Source organism: Delphinapterus leucas, chromosome X, assembly GCF_059928025.1.
Source record: "Delphinapterus leucas isolate spDelLeu-1000000601 "Yukka" chromosome X, BTC_Dleu_Yukka2, whole genome shotgun sequence".
Classification (NCBI taxonomy): Eukaryota; Metazoa; Chordata; class Mammalia; order Artiodactyla; family Monodontidae; genus Delphinapterus; species Delphinapterus leucas.
This window is the reverse complement of record NC_143150.1, coordinates 15816619-15832002: the sequence shown is the minus strand read 5'-3', so window position 1 is coordinate 15832002 and position 15384 is coordinate 15816619. Positions and strand designations below refer to the sequence as shown.

Sequence of the window (15384 nt, the reverse complement as noted above, 5' to 3'; positions counted from 1 at the left end):
TCTACACACTTCAATAATTCAATTCGTTGTCAAGACGCTGGGTGTTTTTGATGTTGTTCATTTGTTTTTTGCTAGTATGTAAGGAGTTGACAATTATTTGGAAAACTCATATCATAGGCTAAACAAATAGCATAAAACCCAGGGTGAGAGTGCTTTTCTATATCTTAATGGGTTTCAAGCATCTTTCATGCACATCTTTACTTGATTTCATAACAACCTAGAGGATAAGCAAGGTGGGTACAACTGCCCATTTGGATATGAGGAAACTGAGATCTGGAGAGGGAGAGTGATAGGCTCGAGGTCCACAGCAATTTATTGGTACACCAAGGGCTAGAATTCAGGTCTCTTAACTGCAGCCTATTTTCCCTAGTCCAAACGGATACATTGGCATCAACAATTATCTGATGGACTGGAACAGTGTAGACAGACAACTTGGCTAAATCAAGCTAATATTCCTACTTTAACTTCAATCCCAGAGTTTTGGCCTGAATTACCCCAAGACCCTACTTCTCTTGGCCTTGGAAAAGGGTATTTTTCTTGAATTATCTTTCCAGCTAAATTTTCTTTACTAATTGTCAGCACTCCTTTTTGCTTTATGCCATGTAGACTTGCCTCGAAAAGCCGCCGGGACTTCGTTGGGTTTAAAGATGAAAGAAATGTTAACAAGCAGTTAGCCAGTGGGAAGCCAGTCGCAAAATCAATCCAAGCTTTTGTTGATGTTTCTTTCTTTCCCCATCTACCAGGTTCCCGATTTATATTAGTAAGATTGAAATTGAAATAATTCTATTGCTGGTGGATTCATTTGGCTCTTTCCTTGAAACTGGTGAACCCCAAACGTTAGACAGTGATAGGAAAGTACTGCCATTGTCTGTTAAGAAGTCTATGACATTTCAAGGCAAGAATGAATGTATGGAAGAAGAAACTTGTTTCTTCTTTACTAACGAAAGGGAAAGCCTGGAAGTGAATGATATGGGTAGGTAAAAAAAAAAAGAAAAAAAAAACCTTTACGTAACTTTTTTTGCTGGGAGAGAAGACTGCGAAGCACATTTTCCAGGAAGTGTGGGCTGCGACGATTGTGCGCTCTTAACTAATCCTGAGTAAGGTGGCCACTTTGACAGTCTTCTCATGCTGCCTCTGCCACCTTCTCGGTCAGAAGACATCATTTCAACTCGAACGCAGCATGATCGAAACGTACAGCCAACCTTCTCCCCGCTCTGTGGCCACTGGACCACCCGTCAGTATGAAAATTTTTATGTATTTACTGACTGTTTTTCTTATCACCCAGATGATTGGGTCAGCGCTTTTTGCTGTGTATCTTCACAGAAGATTGGACAAGGTAAGATGAACCGTAGGCCTTTATTAACTAAATTTGGGGTTCTTATAGATGTGTGGGTTGGTTGGTTTTAGTTCTACCCAAATGATGGACAATGGTAAGAACCCAAATAGATAAGTGGTCTTGTGGCGTAGTGGTTGTGGTCTAGTTAGTGAGATGTTCTACTCTTTTCTCTGGTCAAGAACCTTGGCTCTGGAGTCAGACTGCTGGGTTCAAATATTGACTCGGTCCCCTACTAGTTCTGTGATCCCAGGCAAGTTATTTGCCATTTCTATGCCTCAGTTTCCACATTTGAGAAATGGGGATGTTAATGGTACCCACCTCATAGATTAAATTCAAGCTAAGACCAGAGCCGGGCACAAAATAAGCACTACGTAGACATGAGCTATAATGATTTGCTAAGGTTTTGCTTAAAAAGTAAACTCTTTTTTTTCTGATGGAGACAACTGTTTTTCTTCTAAGTCTCCAACTAGACAAGGAGAGCATCAATCTGAGCTGAAAATGCATAGTTTCAGGTTAGCATAGACATGGGTAAGTCCCTGAAAGTGGCGTTCTCTGTATAATTCTTCAAATGCTGATTGTAGTTGCAAGCTGCTCAGTTTCCCTCTGAGATGTTTTACGTTCTTAAACAGTTGGACATACAGAACAAAAGAGTGGAGGAAGTTAGCAGGTTGTTCTGCATTCTTAAGAAAAATAACCATTAGGAGTTATCCTGTTTCCATGCGTTTACCCACCTCCACTCATAAGCATTATTGGCTGTGTTGAAAAAATACCAATCAAAGATGAAAAGGAGAAATTTGGTCCATTATTTGGCTGTTCCTAAAAGTCTAGATGTGGGAATTGTGGATGCACAGCATCTGGAGACTGCGTTTTCTCAGGGATGTGCGAGTGGCCATTATCGGGATGCCAATCTTGAACTAAGACCAGGAGGTTTTTCTATCGGGATAAGGTGGAGTTGGAACAATTGAGGCAATTCTTGGGTTACCCAAATTTTAGGGTTCACTGCCGAGAAAAGAGCAGGGCTCTGGGTCTGCTTGTTTGTTTGTTTGTGTTTGGCCTGCTGGGCTCTGCCAATCAAATGCCTGGACATAAGCCTAGCCTCTATAGGGGAAATACTGACCTGGGTAGATTCAAATTTACCCTGGCACTTGGGTGTTCTCTTAATGACAGTGAAAGCCACCGGCTAGCTGGATCTTGTTTTGAATCTAAAAATGTAATCTGAATATAAGAAAATGGCACAGAATTAGTTGATTAAACAAGTGAATTCCATATATTTACTTATTCTAAGACATCGGAAAATAAAATATCTCATTACCTTTGGGAATGAAAGATGATTTCTTTAAAAACGAAAATGTTTTCTGCAAATACTAAACTTAAAAAGAGAGAGATGTAATTAGAACTCAAGTCATTGATACACATTGCAAATTACCTTCACCAAAGCACTGCAACACAAACACTAAAACTAAGTGGGCAAATTAGCTCAGCAGAAAACTATTTTATAGACTGTGTTTATAATGACCAATCATTACTGAAGCAAAGGGAAATATGACCATTAGAGAATGTTGCTGCTACAATACATGGGAAAAAGTACCCTTTGTGATGAAATTTCATTAGAATAGCTGTGATTTCTACCTAGCATTGCAGACCACATGACATTTTCTTTGCTGGCTTTTGTAGATTTTTTAAACTGCTAATACCAGATATCAGTAATCCAGTATACTAACTTGTTATTATGCCCCATTTATATCTGCAAAGTCCTCCTCAGGTCGTTGAGGCCATGAAGTGATTGTAGAGGCAGACAGAAGTACAATGTCTCATGTCCCTGTTATTTCATAAATAGATAGAAGATGAAAGGAATCTTCATGAAGATTTTGTGTTCATGAAAACGATACAGCGATGCAGCAAAGGAGAGGGGTCCTTATCATTACTGAACTGTGAGGAAATTCGAAGCCGGTTTGAAGACCTGGTCACGGTAAGGACCTCAGTTGTTGGGAAAAGTGTCATTGAAAAGTTTTGGTTGAGAAAACCTGCTAGGTTGGGACACTAAAACGTGACCATGTAAAATTTAAACATGTGTTATATATATACTATAGATACATATCGCCATACATATGTACATACATGTATATATGGGTATGTGTATCAAAAAAGCAAAAATGAAGCCAAAATCCTACGGTTAAAAGGGAAAGGAAAGTTGGAAGTGTGCTCGTTGAAAGGAATGCCCTTAAGAAGAACAAAAGAGACTCTCTCTGGGGAAGATACACACTCTCATGGGCACATTCACACATGCACATGAGCTCAGACATGCAGATGCCTCAGGGAAAAGGGTGAAGTCTACCAAGTTTGTTTTTTGAATTTTCTTATCTTTCCATCCAAACCTTGATGCCTTCCCACTGTGGACCCAGGGTCTGATCCCCATTTCCCAGAGAAGCAATAACCATTGGCCACTGCAGCGTTGTCAGGCCACAGGTTAAGGGTTTGCCTTTACTGGGGGCGGTGGGGACTTCTGAACACTGATAGACTCTAACATATGAAGGAACGCTTCTCTCATGATGGGATTTCAGGTGCCATGTAAGTGAAATCTTTTCCTTTTACTGTGAGGAGAGGTGTGGGCAATTGGCGATGGACCGTCTCAGTACCGCTCGAACCAGACCCTGTATCATACCACCTGCTCATGGAGTCAGTCCCCTCTAGGGCCAATCAAGACCTGAGGCAGAAAGTCTGAAGCCTTCTAGCCCAACAGACTGGTGCCCAGCATGAAGTAACCGCAGTGGCCTATGATAGGTACCTAAAGCAGGAGTTTCTAGACCGTTTACTGAGGACATGCCCACAACATTAATTCCATCGCTGTAGACAAGGGGTCTAGGAGCTCTTCCTCCAGAAGAAGAACAGCAAGAAGCCTTTCTGCCTGTTTCCCCCTCAGAACACTGAGTCAGACACCTTGGGCCCTCAGGGGACTTGGGGGTTGTGACTAGGAGGCCACATCCAGGCTGAGGGCAGCACTGTGCCAGATGGGTGGGTATCTGGAGAAACCAACAGGAGTTAGCTCTCACATGTGGATAATGTGTAATTGACCTGGGAGTGAAGGACCTGAGAGCTTATTTCTGAGCTTATTCCTGTCCTCCTGTACTGTCCCCGGTGTGTCATTTTTAATCCAGTAGTGAGGACTCTGAAAGCTTATTCCTGGGTCACCTACGGGGATCAGAATGAAGCTCAAATCTGTTGCTGGCTTTTAGGTTCTTTACACTAATCTAGGTTTTAGAGAAAGACTCCTAACTCTTTACTTGCAAGGCCTGAAAACGATTTGAGTTTCTCTAGTTCTTCAAGGCTTCTGGCCACTATTACAGGGTATTGGAAGGTGTTGCAAATTTAAATGGGAATAAAGCCACTTTGAGAACAACGCTTAATAATCCAAGTAGCATATTTAATGTGCTGGGCTGTGTGACCTTGGGCAAATGACTTCACCTCTCTGGGCCTCATTTTTCTCATCCATCCAATGAGAGGGCTGAGATGATCTACCAGGGCACTACCAGCTCTGACATCCTGTAATTATGTGATCAGACTTCAGTTACCCCCAAAGGCAGTGAGAGTGGCTGTTGGTGTCTTCCCTCCCTCCCTCTTTCTTACTGAGAGTTTTACAGTTGTACTGCCAATTCCTCCCGGCTGTATTTCAGGTTGGATATGTAAAGCTTCCCAAATCAGCTACCCAGGACAAAAGTAAGGAAGAAAGTCAGTTTGGCCTCTTTGCTTATGCTTGCATGAAAAAAGTGACAGCTCCCAAGTTTCATACTCTGGAAAGGCAGACCTTCTGAGGCATGTCCGTCAGGGCTCCTTCCGTGCAACAGAGGAAGCCCCTTGCCTCCAGTGCTGTGGGGTGGAGTCCGAGTCAACGTCATCTGCGCCAACGATGCGCACGACAATCAGACACAAAGTACTCCAGCTCCCCAGTCCTGTTCCAACGATTGACCCCCGTTCCAATATCCATTCCCCGAAACTTCTCATTCTAAAACAATATTTTGGACTTTTTTTTTAACCCAACAGGCCAACTACAAAATAACCCCCAAACTGGATTATTTATATTCTTAGCTAATGTTAGCAGCCTTTCTTTCTGGGTCACAGTCTGATTGGTCCAGAACAACCCAAGGCCTGAATCACAGGAAGGGGTCTTCGAAATCATCAGATCCAATTATCAACCCAGAGCTGCTTCTTCTCCCCACAGCCGCTACCCATAGGTCACTCAATCTCTGTTTGAACACCTCTAGTGACGGGGAACTCATTATTTCCTGAGGCAGGTCGCACCAAGCTGTCACTCTGGGTGGAAGATGGGATTCGGGGCTGATGTTAGAGTAGATGAAGGCGGCATTTTAAATAGTATAATTACACATTAAAACTTTCTCCCTCCCCCCAGCTCCCTGCTAGAATGATCAGTTCCATGATTGTCTGCTCACCAATGCCCGAGGTGTCTTTGATAAGGTCAAAGCATCTCCTTTTCGAGTTAAAGGTCAAGCTATCCAACCCTGCCACATGGAGTTCCCACTAAGAGAGAAATAACTAATTCCAGATTTTCTGAAAGTCAACTTTCAAAAGTCTTTCAGTTGAGGTGGGGAGTGAAGCAAGAGGGGTAAAAAGGCCCTGGGGAGTGTGGCTGGGGCAGAGTTCACAGAAAGGCAAGGCCGGGCGCATAAAGGGCAAACTTTGCTGACTTCACATTTTCATGTTGGCCAAGCCCTGACACCAATGCAACCACCTAGCCTAAAAGTATCTCACCCTCGATCACCACACTCCATCTTTTGAAAAGACACGAAATATTCATTTGTTTGCTTGTTATCTCACAAACATTTTCCTGTTGCAGCACTTTCACACTGCCACACTTCAGCTCAAGTGGAAAGTTGAAGCTCTCGGCCCCGTGAGAGTTTTGAGGCACGGGCTCCCGGTTAGGCTCCATGACTTACACCCTCACATCTGGCACTCAAGCCGAGCGTACAAGGAACCCCTCAGCAGTAACAACACTAATACCTTATTGGGGAGGAACGAAAAGGAAGGGCGCTGTAGAAAATTGATTCCAGGAACTGGAAGGCACACAGGACTTTGATTATCAGAAGACGTGAAAATACTATTGCCTTCCTTATCTGTGTTCAGAGTACAGCGTTAAGCCCAGCCTCGGAACGTGATCTCAGTTTCTACTGTCGGCTTCAGCCTCAGATTCCTTGGGTGACCTCATGCCTGCCCGTTAAGCCCACCGTGCCTTTTATTCAGTATCTTTAAATCTTTAAAACGGCAACAGCAGCCTTTATTACCTTCCAATCTGTGTAGATGGCACTCTCTGCTAGCTTCTTTAAGTGCCTCTAGCCTTCCTGCAGTTGCTAATGAGAAGAAACCCCTTAAGAAGTGCTGCGTTTGGCTTGGAACATCAGCCACATTGGGAGATTACCTGAGTTTCCTATACGGGCCACACAAGGCAACCAGCAACAAGAGAATCTCTTCAGCCCATTGACAGGGACAACAAAATTTTTTTTAAAAGTCTGAGGATATTTTCATAGTCTGGGATTTCTTCCCAAGGTCAAACTTACTATTTCCATTTCCTAAGAGATTTCAGACCAGTTTTATTCTAATAGATACACACCATGGTTTATGTTAATAATATTCTATATACCAGTTCCCAGGGTAGAATCTGCTCCCCATTCAGCATTATTTTACTCGTCAAAGCCAGGGAGGTTGGGGTCATAGGAGGGGTCAGGATGGCAGTCATTGGTCTGGAGAGAGCACTGGAAGATAATAAAGCCCAGATTCTGTTTCCAGGTTCACCCCTGGGCTTACTGGGCTGTCAGCTCATCTGTCAAAGCCATGGGCTCCTAATCGGTAGGATGGAATTGATGACAGAACCTGAGTCTATATGATAATCTTCACCAGAAACAGGCAACAGAGTAATGGCAGGTGCCAAATGAATGAAACCTCCCTCCAAAGCCCCCGCCAGAGTTCCTGTCAAAATGACCTTTTGCCATGATTCTTATTTTAGGGTATAATGCAAAGCAAAGAAGTGAAGAAGAAAGAAAAAAACTTTGAAATGCACAAAGGTAGGTTGCTCTTTACCATTTCTATAAATACTTAAAAACTAAAAGGAAGCTTTAGGCCGATCATACTGAACAACCCAGTGTTGGATCAGGGAACTTGTAGCCCTGGAAATAAAACAGGAACACAATTGCCAAATCAATACCTTCTCTGGTGCCTGTGATTTAGAAAGGAGTTGTATGGACATATTTATAGTGAAGCCTGTGTTCCTTTAGTGCTGACGATACCAAGTATGAAGAAATCACATTATTTTCAACACCTTAATCAAAGCAACCATACAGCCTAGTACCACCTACAGAGGATGAGATGACAAGACGGTCAGCATTTGGTAGCGGTGTCATTCATCACTCAACGATAACAGTTTTCTCACGGGGAAACACGGCCAGGGGAGCCTCGGAGACCCAGGAGTGATTCAGTGTGACAGCGCTGTTTTTTGCCCTGTTCTTGATGTCAGAGCATCCCAAATATCCCAGGGTTGGAAGGGACCTTGACGGTTCTCAAATCCTGCACCATCCCCGGATCACGAATCTCCTTCACAACAGCACTGACCATTGACTGTCTGATCAAACATGCCTAGACACCTTCTAGCTCATAAAGCAGCCTGGGCCATCTTTGAAAAGCCCTAATAATTATAATAATAAGATTACTCTATACTCGAGAGAAGGCTTTTCTCCTCTGGAGTTGAAATTTGTTCTTATAATCTCCACTAACTGAATCGAGTTCTGCTCTTTGGAGCCATACTAAACAAAGTATATAATTCCTCTTCTACACAGCAGCTGTCCATATGTTGAAAACAACAGTCATGGCCCCTGAGCCTTTTCTTCTCCAGGGTAAACCTTCTCAGTGTCTCCCACTGTTTCTCCTATGACCCTTTCCAGGCTTTTTCTTGTCCTCGTTTAGGTCCTTTTCTGGACACACTAACTTTCTCTGTTCTTTTTAGAATGTAGCACCCCAAACCAAATACAATAATGCCTGGAGTGACCCGAGCAGCTGAGTATGGGGAAAATGGAGTGTTGGTAGATGGGTGTTGTTAGATAAACTGCTATATCACAAAGTCAGTGTAAAAGACGGTACGGCTTGCGTAAATTTAATACACACAAAGAAATACATACATACATACAGAGATACAGATACTGTTTTCTGAGGCAAAGAGCTTGCTTTAACCATTGGTTTGGATGCAAAGGGTCACCTGATTTCCATGAAGGCTTTGCTTTCAGAATGACTGTAAAATATGTTGAGTGGTACCATGTTGTCTGTTAATTGCTGTGAAATTTGAGGAAACAGTTCATGTGGGTGCTGCCTAGCAGTCTTTGGGAAAATGATACACTTAACAAAGCTGGTCATTTAGGTCATGCAGCTTGACTCGTTATTCATAGGACACCTACAAAGTGTCCAGCTCCAGGCTCATTACTGGAAAAAAAAAACAAACCAACTTCCACACCGTGTCTGCACTTAGGAGATTCAGTACGTGTAATTAAGGAGCAAACCTTTTACATGAGCAACAATTAGAGGTAGATATAACACTGTGGCCAGTGCTTGACCAAATCAGACACCATAAGCATTTTACTAGCTAAGTGTGCAGACACGACCTTTGGGCCCACTAAGATGACCAATGGATGGGAGTTGTTCTTAAAATCAAGATTCAAAATGTGTTTAATGAAGATCATTTTCTTTAGCCTGTGTCAGTCTATGTGAAGCGGAGTCAAGTACTGAATGGCGATTGGAAGAATGGGCTCGGTGTAAATACCCAACTCAGTTGTTCAGATTTTAGAAACCAACATTTCCCTCTGGTTTCAAGGGATTTCAAGGCCATCTTATCCTTCCTTTCACATAACCTATTTAAGTACAGTCTCTATGACCCAGCTACAGAACTAGACCAAATCGTTCTGTGGCCAGTTTTGTGTTTCTTTGGCCTGACAGTTGGTCTTTGGTTTCATCTCAGGTGATCAGGATCCTCAAATCGCGGCACATGTCATCAGTGAGGCCAGTAGTAAAACAGCATCTGGTAAGTCCAAAGCATCTGAGCATCAGCCACCCGAGGGGGAAGGCCAGGAGGCTAAAGCAAGGCAGCCTAACAATTAGGCTCCTGTCTTCCTCCGGGGGCCAATTTACAAAGCTACCCAGACACGCCTCGTGCATTTGCCCTTGTCTTCAAAGTAGGCTCAAATGCACAGATGGGACTTGAAGGGACAAAAGGAGGTGGGAAGCAATCCTGACGTTCTCATTAGGTGCTTGCTCTGTGGCTGATTCTAAATGATGAATTACTGGGTGGAGGGACCATTATTCTGATAACACAGAAGAGATGGCACGTAGTGACCTGCTAACTGGGAGCATCCCTCGTCCTAACCCCTCTTCACTATATGCAAATGGGCCTCAAGGGGTATTTCCTGCCATCTGCCAATCCCTGTATGATTAGCCCCAGCTTCACTGGGGCCAACCTCAGGGAAATTAAAGGTAAAATCATTCTGCAAAGATCAATCGGTACCAGGATGTTAGATTTTCCAGTGAAGTAACAACAGACGACATACTGTAATCTTTTCAACTCTCAATGATTTTCTTTCCGTATGCGTTCTGCCATGATTCTAGCCCTTAGACTTTTTTTCCCCAAATCTGTACCTCACGATAGCTGGTGTTGGACAATATGGCACATCAGATAAATGGATGGAAACATGCACACTAGCATAAAATCCCCTATCTACATAAATGCAGGCCAAGAGCATCAGAGCAGTCTTTGAAAACTTTAACACAGTGCTCTGGAACGGAGTTCTAAGCAGTGTGTGTGTGTGTGTGTGTGTGCCCGTGTGTGTGCACGCATGTGTGTCAGAGAGAGACAGAGATATAGAGAGAGACACAGAGAGAGAGAGGAAAGGAGATAGGACCTCATCTTGGAGGTGGCTTGGGCTTCTCGGTGGGCATAATGCATACGTAGTTATCCTGGATCATGGTACAGGAGTAACGAGCACTGGATAGAAAGTTGTTGAACACTGAGATTTAAGAACCATGACTACCACTTGCTGGGTGACCTTGGGCAAGTCCCTTTACCTTCGCAGCAGTTTCCTGTCTCACTTCACAGGGTGACTCTGAGCATCAAATCAGCTAATATAGAAGGAAGTTATTCTGTCAAGCGCTATAGAAACGAAGGTGTCATTCCTTAGCTACTTCACTGCAGTTTAGCTGTCAGAAGAGCAACATAAAGCCCTTTTTAATAACACTTACCCCACAATATTTAATAATTCTGCCAAGTACCCCTTTCTCATAAAATACACTTATGGGAGAATATCACAACCATATCTGGTATGTCCAGGGTGGTCATCCACATGATACAGTCTCATCCAGATTGGATGGATGCCAGCAACAGAGACACCTCCTAGAAGAATAGCTTGCCTTGCATAGATTTCACAATGCTCACATATTCTGCCGAAAGGCCCACGATGACTGTTGGTCCTAGCATGGTTGACAGTCCGCATCACAGTAGGTCTGCAGGGGATCAGGTGAGAAGAAAGTCACATTTCTTACCCCACAAGCCTCTCAGATCTACTTGGTCACGCTGCTCCAAACTTGACCTACATCTCACAGCAAGGATGAAAATTAGGTAAGGACTTACAAATATAAACTTTGTGGACTCAAAGATAGGGAACCTGCCCATGTTTTCTCAATCAGATGGTCCAAAAGTGAAAACATCATAATGAAGCATTTCTAGAGTGATCTGGAGGCCCAAGAAATGTCAGGCTTTGCAGGATGCCTTTCCTAATTACTAAAGGATGAGTCTTAACAGGTGGGGTCTTGCACCCTGATAGGCCTAAGAGCACCAAATAGGAGCTCAAATAAAAGCTCAAGGAAGCAAATGCATCGATACTTTCACTTCTCCCCACCCTCCACCCCCAGCAGTCTAGCTGTCTGTGGGGGCTGAGATTTGAAATCGGCTGCACACACTACTTTGAACCCAGTCAACATCTCAGGCGAGAAAAATGGCACATCGTTGGTGGGTACTTCGGCTTAGCCACAAGAATACAGGCACTTTCAAGTTGGTGGCGCCCACTACAATGGGAGATCAAAACACACAGTGAAATGACAGGTTTATTTTCATACTTCCTTGCCTAATTTTAGTCCCTGCTGTGGGAGGCGGATCGGGTTTGCAAGAGCATGATCAGGTAGGAAGAAATGGGGTCTTTTCTCTGTGCTGAGGCTGAGCAAGAGAGATCGGCAAGTCTTCGACTTTGGAAAATTCAAGGAAAGCGAGATACGAGTTAGTATTAGCAAGGACTTTGAGTATTTTGGCAGGCGTAATTTATGACCTGGGATTTCTAAGTCATTCACATTCTTTTAAGTTCAAGGGCAAACTGGCTTTAAGAGCTCTCAAGGGGAGAAGGAAACTCACTGTGCTCTGTTACTTGAGTTAATCTTCACATGTCTCTGAAATAGGCTGTAATATTAGCCCCGTGTTACAGGTAAGGAACTGAGAGGCTCAGGGAGATTGACTTGCCCAAGCTTAAGTCAGCCGTGCCTCCTCCATAGACTGAGGGCTGGATGGGTCTTTCAGAATCCCTGACGACCCAAACTTCCACTCCTATGTGAAGCCAGTATCCAACACGAAACCATATTGTCTGTTAGAATCTGAATCCTGTATGCTCCACCTGACCACGGATTTTTCCCCTCTCCATTACAGTTCTCCAGTGGGCCCCCAAAGGATACTACACCCTAAGCACCAACTTGGTAACCCTCGAAAACGGGAAACAGCTGGCCGTGAAAAGACAAGGACTCTATTACATCTACGCCCAAGTCACCTTCTGTTCCAATCGGGAAACTTCGAGTCAAGCTCCATTTATAGCCAGCCTCTGCCTAAAGTCCCCAGGTGGATCGGAGAGAATCTTACTGAGAGCTGCAAATACCCACAGTTCCTCCAAACCGTGTGGGCAGCAATCCATTCACTTGGGAGGAGTCTTTGAATTGCAACCGGGTGCTTCGGTGTTTGTCAACGTGACTGACCCAAGCCAGGTGAGCCACGGGACTGGCTTCACGTCGTTTGGCTTACTCAAGCTCTGAACGGTGTAAGCTGGCAGGTTGCGGCTGGGCTGACGCTGGCGGTCTTCACAATCCAGCAAAGCACTTAAGACCGCCCCACCGCAGCCCGTTGGACTGCCTATTTATAACCCTAGGATCCTCCTCATGGAGAACTATTTATTATACATCCCGAGGCATGTAGGGCTGCAATGAGTGAATTACCAGGCGGAGGAAAGCCCTGTTCCATAAGAGCTTATATTCTGAAGCAGCAACCCCACTGATGCAGACATCCAGAGAGTCCTGTGAAAAGACAAAGCCATTACACACAGCTCGAATTCTGAGTAAACAGCAGAAAATTAGCCAAGTTTAGTTTTGTTTCTTTGCCTGCAGTGTCCTTCAGTGGAGAATGTATTTGATTTCTCAGTGAAGATGCCGGAGGGAAACGCGGAGCCTCAGCTCACATTCAATTATGGTGGATTCTGGGTCCCTGCGGCCACGATGGAGGTGGGGCAGACTTTAGAAAGTATAATGCAGTGGAGAACCGAAAACCCTGCTCCCCGCCAGTCACCCTGACACTCATTCGCATCCTTTCTTTCTCTCCTACACACACACACACACACACACACACACACACACACACAGTCAGGCTGTTGCTAATCAAGTATCTTATTTCAACTCTGTTCCTATCTCCACCACTGTCGATGGGGTAGGCGGGCAGAGGGGGCAGCTCTGAGGCTTCCCACTCCTTCCAGAGAAATGACTGGATTTAAAGGAAATCTATTGTATCTACCTGCAGTCCCCATTGTTTCCAGAGTGAACTGGTGATTATCTTGTTATTTATTTTTTGAATAATAAAGATCTCTTAACAGTATTGTGGTTATTTAGCATCTGAAGCCCCAGGCCAGGGGGGAGGGGGATGACTTGGAGGGAATGTTCCCAACCCTTGTGATACTTTCAGAAACTTGGTTCTGAAGCTTGTGGCACCACAAAATATCTTGGTGACAGCACACTCCCTGGAAGGCTGCGATAGCCTTTGATGGATGACAGGAAAGCAGAGCCAGTGAAAAACTTGCTCAGGAAAGGTTGCAGAGGATTGAAAAAAGGCTGGGTTTTTTCTTGATTAATCACAGCTAAGCGAAGCTTAAAGAGAAGCAGTTGCTTATCTTTTTAATAGCTGTCAAGGCGGTTCCACCTTAGGTGAGAGGACAGGGAACTGGGACAAACTGAAGGGAAGCATTGGCCTCTCAGTCTTGTCACTTCCAGTCGAGGGGTTTTTCACGTAAGAAGCCCAGAGTGGCTTCGTCATCCTTACCGGTAGGGGGCCCTTCTTAAGGCAAATACCATGTGTCCAAGCAGAAAAATATGACTGTAGCAATAAGACAGGGGCGTGAGGAGAGTTGGGGGCAGCTCTACGGCCGCTGGCCCTGCTCTTTGGTCCTCTGGATGGCACAGTCCCTTCCTGGCTGAGTGACTTGGAAGGCTTTAGAGCATGAATTTCTAACACAAGGCTGAAGTCGTGCTAGACAGACTTGCTGGGTTGTGTATGGATACTTTCTCCAACAAGAGAACTTTGGTCTGAGCTCTCGTGACATTTGTGGATTCGAGGACTCAGTCAGGGATGTGTCCACAGTGCGATCTTGTCCTCTGGAGCAAAGATCCTTCTTCAGCGTTGCCCTCGGCACGGGAGACTTGAAGGAAGGGGGGCAGCGAGCAGACACTGCTCATGACGTTCTCACAGGTAGGCCAGGACCCGGTCTAGCTGATGGGAGGGCTTGGCCCAGTCCCGAGGGAAGAAGACAGTACACAGGCCATGAATGTCCCTCCCTCAGGGTAGCTGAGCGCCCACTTTGGAGCACACATGGGTAGGCAAGAGGGTCATAAGAAGGGAACTCATGTCCAGCCTGGACAAACCTTTTATAGTCTTTACACACTCACATCCTCTGTTTAAACCTTGCCCCTGCACTTCACGCCCCCTTCTTCTTCTTCGGAAATCATTATCTCCCAGACCATCTCTACCTCTAGTAACCATGTGGCTATGGCTAACAATATCTGTTATCAGAAGGAATGCTATAGACGCAGAAACTCAAATTTTCTAGGCGAGCTCCTCTGCTCCCATGCTTTCTGCTGCCCTCTACATGCCAGTTCCGCAGCCCCAGCCCAGAACTTTCTCCTAAGCTTCAGCTTCACATAGCCAAGTGCCTTCAACCCCTCAGATGGCTTCCTCCTAACGTCACCCTTGCCCTTCCCAAGAGCTCCAGGGCCCATCCCTCCCCCTCTCCTCCTCCTGTCCTACCTGCTCACAGGGGGCTGTCTCTCCCAGTGCATGGGTTCAATGACCCCCTTTGTGCTACTGACGTTATGCCTTTAGTCCTGACCTGCCCCCTAGAGTGTGTCCCCTTCTGCCCGCATTTCCGAATGGTGGGCCCAGGAGTCAAATCCAAGGCATCCAAATGGAACACTTGATCTCCCCCCCCGCCACGATGGGACCCACTTTCTGTGTTGCCCATTCCGGTGAAGGGCAGCCTCACCCCCCCTGCTTCCTGAGCCAGAAACCAGGCTTGACTCTTCACTGCCCTCCCTCCCACGTCCAGTCCTACCAGCCCAACACATCAACCTTATTTCTTAAATACCTCTTAATCTACTTCCTTCTGTCTCCACTGTCACGATCCTAGTCCAAACTCCTGTCATCTCTCTTCTGGAAGATTACAACAGCCTCCTAGACTCTCTGCCTCCACCCCTGTTCCCTCTCATCCATTCTCCATGTGCGGCCAGAGGGGAGAGCGAATTCTTTTTCTTTTTGGCTGCACCACGTGGCATATGGAACCATAGTTCCCCAACCAGGGATCGAACCCGTGCCCCCTGCAGTGGAAGCAATTCTTAAATACAGTTCTGATGTCACCACTCCCCTACTTCTTAACGACCTCAGAATAAAGACCCAAATAATTAACTTATTTCTTCTGCCGATACCTCTCAGTGCATTA

General features: G+C 45.1%; 1 protein-coding gene across 1 annotated transcript; it reads left to right on the top strand.

The window, feature by feature from the left end:
* Positions 1–1075: 1075 nt before the first annotated feature.
* Positions 1076–13274, top strand: CD40LG (CD40 ligand). Its single transcript, XM_022554277.2, has 5 exons — positions 1076–1336; positions 3174–3305; positions 7350–7407; positions 9345–9407; positions 12069–13274. Exons 1-5 carry the CDS (start codon positions 1181–1183, stop codon positions 12443–12445), a joined length of 786 nt encoding a protein of 261 aa, XP_022409985.1. The 5' UTR covers positions 1076–1180; the 3' UTR covers positions 12446–13274.
* Positions 13275–15384: the final 2110 nt, after the last annotated feature.

Coding starts and splice junctions, on each gene's coding strand:
- CD40LG (XM_022554277.2), top strand. CDS start 1,181: ATGATCGAAACGTACAGCCAACCTTCTCCCCGCTCTGTGGCCACTGGA. Junction 3,306..7,349: donor GGTTTGAAGACCTGGTCACG/GTAAGGACCTCA, acceptor TTCTTATTTTAG/GGTATAATGCAAAGCAAAGA. Junction 9,408..12,068: donor CAGTAGTAAAACAGCATCTG/GTAAGTCCAAAG, acceptor TCTCCATTACAG/TTCTCCAGTGGGCCCCCAAA.